The following is a 6584-nucleotide window of genomic DNA, read 5'->3' as shown; positions in this document are numbered from 1 at the left end:
TAGTCTTACACTGCTAAATTAGGGATGGCTAGCACAGATAGCCCTCAAGTAACTTTGTGCGAAATTCAAAACAAACAAACAAACAATCAAAAACAAACCAATCATGCACAGAACAAACCTTCCAACTTACTACGGTGAACTGAAAATAACATATTCAGCGAAGAAAAAAATTCTGTGAAGTTAAGCCACGAACTCCTTGGTATTTGGTTAATTATTGTCGTGACTTACGTTAAACCCATTTACTTAGGTGTAGTATAATTATTTATTATAAACACTGCAGTACTCAGTCAAATTTTCGAATAAAGGAAAAAAAAAAACTTATTATCTTTCCTCCACTGGTATTTAGTGTACAAAGTACATCGTCATCAAATTTATGAACGTTAGACTGAAACGTTATTGGATCGTGAAAAGGGAAGGCGATAAACGTGCAATCCTGATTGGCTGTAAGTTGAAGCGGGCTCACGCGGGTAAGAGTTCGACATGTGCTGCTCCAGAACAAGCGGAAGCAGCGATGGAGTCGAATGCATTTTGTTTGGATCTCCGTGTGAAGGTTTTATACGTGTCAGTAGGTTGTCTGTACATTTTTTGTGGAGTTAATTTGTATTACACGTATATCGTGTCTCAGAACAATCAATGTCTTAAAGCAGCCTCGACGGTGTCAGAAGACAGCCGCAGTCTTGCTAGATACACTGGTATCCCAAAGATCCAAAAATCGACAAACTCTGACGTTTCAGTGAACGCTTTAAATGTGAAACAGCAGAAAGCGGAGCTAATGTATACAATTAACTCTACTCTTACCGCCTCAGAAAAACACCTTAACCTCACAGGTGTGTGGGAGATCGACCAAAGCAATCAACCTTTACACCGAATAAAGCGGAGAGGAAAGCGTCACGGGCGGCGATTGCACGCACGGGAGTCGTCTGAATCGGACACACCAAGCGTCGAGTTTTTCCCAGAACCTCAACCAACCCCGAAGACAAAAGATTATATTTGGCTTACTGCTTACTCTCGAATTCCTGTAAGTGTGGGTTTTTGTCAGTATTTTTTGTTTATTGTGTTTAATCAGGTACAGAGGGCCGCAGCATTTTTTTAAACCTTTTATTAGGATTCTCCTGGAGAAAGTTTGAAATTAGATACTTGTAACATTTATTACAAACATTTAAATTAATTATAATAATTCACATCGTAATCAACTTAGGAATAATAACTGCAGTTAAAAAACAACTGAAAAAATGTTTACTTTCACACGTTAATGTAAATTCAGTTTAATAATAGATCAGAAGGCACGGCGTGGCCAGATGGTTAAGGCACTCCACTCGTAATCTGAGAGTCGCGGGTTCAGATCCCCGTGACATCAAATATGATAGCCCTTTCAGCCTTGGGGCGTTATAATGTGACATTCAATCCCACTATTCATTGATAAAGCGTAAACCAAGAGTTGGTGGTGGGTGGTGATGACTAGCTGCCTTCCCTCTAGTCTTACACTGCTAAATTAGGGACGGTTAGCACAGATAGTTCTCCTGTAGCTTTGCGCGAAATTCAAACAATAAATCAGAATGATTTATATTTTGATTCTATTTTCGAAAATGACATCCATACCCAAAATGCTTCTTTTTTTTTTACACAACAATTATACTATAATTTCTTAGAAATACAGAATTAAATATCTTTCACAGTTTTTACTTCATTAAACACTTCTTTCAACAAGTTAACAGTTACAAACGTAAATCAGATAACGCATCTCCAAATTATGCTTAACGCCAGCATGCATGACAGGATAGTTTCATATGATTGGTCAGATGGATCGACGTCACAGAATCAACATTCATAAAGGTGATATTTTAAAGACATTTCACTTTTTTCGCTCTCCGACACGTTGTAAATAAAAAATAAAACAAAAAACCTCGAACCTATAATAAATCTTTAACAAGAAGGTTGTTCATGTTGTGGTGTTTTAAATTTGTGTTGTTTTAATGAAGACTACAATGACATTGGCTCGAATATGAACTTCGTAGTGAAAAAATGAGAAGTACAATAATATACCAATCACCCAATTCTGATGAGGCCTATCGTTCTATACCTGGGATTTTCAAGTTGGCTGGAATACAACAAAGCGATTAATGTTTGAAAACCACTAATGCAGTGTGAACTGCATTAACTCAGTGAAGTGAAATGTTTAATCTATCTCATTTATGTTTGAGTTTGAAGTACTACATTATTTATCCATTTTAACGACATATATTGTTAACTATTATTAACTATTATATTCTTCAATCAACCTTATTTATCAAAGGAACAACAAGCCAGTCTTCCTGGACCCGGTGCAAATAAAGTGACCACAGTGTCAATGGAAAAAGACTATAATGACACTTGCATATAAAAACCTCAATGTGAAAATATAAACGGATTTAACGATAATACGTCAATCATATGATATCTGCTATATCCAGTGCTGACGAGGACTTTTACACATTTCTATGACTCTTCAGGCAGGCTGAGATATGACAGATTAGAGAATTAGACGTTATTTGTTTTAGCAAACTCCTTGAAATCGACGTTTAGTGTGAACTGGATTACAGCTAAAAATATGAAATGAACAACAATTAATTTACCTGATATCGTTTGTTATTTGTTGGTTTTTGGTTGTTGTTTTTTTTGTAAGCACGTGGAAAACAATATTATCTTTCAACTATACTATTTTTTTTTCCGGTGCCGACGAGGACTTCCGCAAATGCCTAGACTCTTCAATTCGCACTGCTCAAAGTAAAATGTATCTAAGATTGTCTAACTATTGCAACAAACAGTTTGGACGGGGACTTTTTAATTGTGTAAAATCGGCTCCGTCTGACCACACATACGTAGTTACTGTGATAGTGTCACGCATAATTGAACAATAAACAACTGGGAGGGTCAGTATAATCATTAATTACATTTAAATGGTATTTTTCTAATCTAAAAGTGTTTAATGTTACAAATGTATTAGACTTTAGCTATGTGTTAAAGACTTTTGGCGATATATAACCAAATTATTTTTTCCCTCCATAATCTTTCAATTCTATAAAATTATTGTTCTAATGATTGAGGCCCAGCATGGCCAAGCGTGTTAAGACGTGCGACTCGTAATCTGAGGGTCGCGGGTTCGCATCCCGGTCGCGCCAAACATGCTCGCCCTTTCAGCCTTGGGGTCGTTATAATGTTACGGTCAATCCCACTATTGGTTGGTAAAAGAGTAGCCCAAGAGTTGGCGGTGGGTGGTGATGACTAGCTGCCTTCCCTCTAGTCTTACACTGCTAAATTAGGGACGGCTAGCACAGACAGCCCTCGAGTAGCTTTGTGCGAAATTCCAAAAAACAAAACAAACTAATGATTGATTATATTATTGGACGGTTTTTGGTTTTGTTGACACGTAAAAAACAGTGTAAAGTCCAGTCCGCTTGATGATAACGAAATTGATTTATTTCTTCAACTACAAGTTTTACAACGCGCATTGTGTTACTCACTAACAACAGGCACGAATAATGCTGAATAGCCAAGCAGTTGTTTCAAGCGTGGTTGTGTGGTTAGTGTGCTGGGCTGCAGACTTAAAGTTCTAAGGTTCACGTCATGTTACCCCCGAAATAAACTTTTACACTCTGCACTCTAGGGCCATAGTGCATTATAAAAGTTGTCAGTCAGTCGAAATGATAAGATGCCTTCTCTCCAGTTTATCGCCTCAAACGTAAATACGATTTAAGTCAAAACAAACACCTACCTTTGAAAAACAGAGCCTATAACACTGCCCGTTCCCTGATGCATTAAACGAACACTTCCATGGCTAACAATACAATAAAATACCTATTGACAACAACAGCATGAATATTCACTAATTACATTAATTAACTTTAAAGGCTCTAACTATCCAATAACCAAATATTTTGGATGTTTTGGATGTTCTTGTTATTTTTCAATTACCTTATTGTAGAAATAGGGAATGACCTATTTCCTTTTATAAACATTTGCTGGTTTGTCAGAGGAGAAATTTCTGCAGATAGATAATTGAGGAAATCCACTGGTGATTCCATCCTTGATGATGCTCTGAAAGTGTTCTTCACAGGAACCTTGGGTTCTTCATCAGCTTGCCTCACCACTCGCAGTCTTCTCTGTAGTTAATCATTTGGATGTCTTTTCCTGGTGTACCTCCATATAACATCAAGAAGAATTACCTTTAATTTGAGCCCCATGTTTCTCCGGATTCTATCAACCACATCATTGATTCTTTATACTACATCATATGATCCTTGTCAACAACTTTTAACTTGAGATATCATATTCTTTTTGCAGCGTGGATATAACAGCTACCCATACTATTTCACCATAAAGAAATCCATTCTAATCAGTATTTACAACATGGTGATTTTCCGATATAATCACCAGATAATTTAAATCAGTTAAAGTCCTGAATGGCGTCAGTCGTGTTTCTTAAACTCTCTTATCGCTCAGTGTAAGACTCTCCTGGTTCATAGTTCTCAGAGTCCTTGTACACACGGTTCAACGGTACTTTCAGTTCTCTTCAAGATAGAGATGTTGGTATGTCTTCAGCCTCATTTATTAATTTAGAGGCAGCAGTGGAAATATTTTTAATCTCAAAGCGTCTAACACATAACACTGTGAAACTGTATTGATAAAGCAATGTTTACTGTAATTCTAAATGCATTTAATGCATCTTTACTATTTAGTAAACATTAAATGTATATTATTCACAAAGACTAATGTTATGGTATAATATTTCCACTAAAAGGTTTTTTTCTGTGAATTTCCGAAGCACCTATTGGGTCAGTTTCAATGAAACTTGATTTTCATGCTAAGAATGAAAACAACTTCTTTTCATCTTACAGTTTTTATATTTAATTTGAACAACTCATAAAATCCATTAAATAAAGGCCAAATGTTCCTTCTGTATAATTTTATATTATTCGCATCTGGCTTTAATTGTTTTCTAGTTTCTCTTACATGAAACTGATTTATCTCAATGGAAAGAGCTTTGGCAGTTTCAGTCACACCATGCTTAATATGCACGTGGTTGCCTAATTGTAATACATTATAGGATATTTGAGTACTTTGAAAATGTTTATCTTGTGTTTTTTATTTAAAGTTTTCTTCTCTAATCTAATAAATTTCTAATCTTTGCAGTTGAGTTAGTTTTGTAATTAAAAAGTATAAAAAGAACACTTATTGTTTGTATCAAAGAAGAAGCACTCTAAATCCTTTTTGTGTGACGATGTTGATTTTCCACAAAATACTTTATGTGTATTTCTAAAATACATTTTATTACACAAAACGTATATAAGGCTATAAAATATAATATCGCAAAACTGCTGTAATTTGACTACCTTTCAAAGTAAGCTAGAAATAGATGTTAAAAATTTCGCTAACTGCTGGAAGCTAAACACCGCGATTGCAAACAATGAAAGTCAGACAAAATATCTACTTTCGAGTGGCAACGCAAAGAGAATCGTCTTCATCGTTATATTTAACCAAAAAATAATATCAGTAAGAACTGTTAATTTATTTTAACACACTGTCTGAGAAAGAAGGAAAGTGTTTGTAGATATGACATTTCTTTATATCTCAGTAAAACAAAACGATCGGAGATTCCAAGTTTACGCTTTGGGTAGTCAGTGTCTGTAATATATGTTTACAACTGATTGTGCACTAGTAAATCATCTAATGGAAGAAAGAATATCTAAGATGTGCAGTTTGGATCACGTCACGTAGCACGAGCACACGAGCAACTTAAAATCTGAAAAAAAAAATCAGACAAATCCAAATTAAAAGAATAAAGTCTTAAGTAAATATTTAGATTAATAACTATATTTTGATGTTAAACTTATTGTAAAACATTAAAAATAAGGTTGTTTAATTAAATTTTGAATATGACTCTCTGAAAGGTTGTGCTACGTCCACTCTGACCGAGTTTCTAACATTGAGAATGTTATCAATTTGTATCATAGTAAAGGTGCATTATGTGTGACGTTCTCTACTTCTGTTCCTCCTATAATAAAGCTGTATTATGTACCACATACTGTACTTGTGCTGCTGTAATAAAACTGTATTATGTGTGACATGCTGTACTACTTGTGCTGCTGTAATAAAGCTGTATTATGTGTGGCATACTGTATTTCTTGTCCTGCTGTAATGAAGCTGTATTATGTGTGACATACTGTACTTCTTGTCCTTCTATAATGAAGCTGTATTATGTGTGACATACTGTACTTGTGCTGTTATAATAAAGCTGTATTATGTGTGGCATACTGTACCTCTTGTCCCGATATAATAAAGCTGTATTATGTGTGACATACTGTACTTGTCCTGCTGTAATAAAGCTGTATTATGTGTGGCATACTGTACTTCTGTTCCTGCTATAATAAAGCTGTATTATGTGTAGCATACTGTACTTCTGTCCCTGCTATAATAAAGCTATGTAAATCTATTATGTGTGGCATACTGTACTTCTGTTCCTGCTATAATAAAGCTGTATTATGTGTGGCATACTGTACTTCTTGTCCTGCTATAATAAAGCTGTATTATGTGTGACATACTGTACT

At 35.2% G+C, this 6584-nt stretch overlaps 1 protein-coding gene across 2 annotated transcripts in view; it reads left to right on the top strand.

Annotated features, from left to right (window-relative positions):
* The first annotated feature begins 497 nt into the window (after positions 1–497).
* Positions 498–6584, top strand: part of LOC143237394 (uncharacterized) — a 51067-nt gene continuing 44980 nt past the window's right edge. For both annotated transcript variants that reach the window (XM_076476602.1, XM_076476601.1), the window contains exon 1: positions 498–1018. In XM_076476602.1, the coding sequence (XP_076332717.1) occupies positions 512–1018 (507 nt within the window). In that variant the 5' untranslated portion in view covers positions 498–511. The remainder of the gene's footprint in view (positions 1019–6584) is intronic.

The sequence above is a fragment of the Tachypleus tridentatus genome, chromosome 13 (assembly GCF_004210375.1).
Source record: "Tachypleus tridentatus isolate NWPU-2018 chromosome 13, ASM421037v1, whole genome shotgun sequence".
NCBI lineage: Eukaryota > Metazoa > Arthropoda > Merostomata > Xiphosura > Limulidae > Tachypleus > Tachypleus tridentatus.
This window is presented reverse-complemented; position numbering and strand designations above follow the sequence as displayed.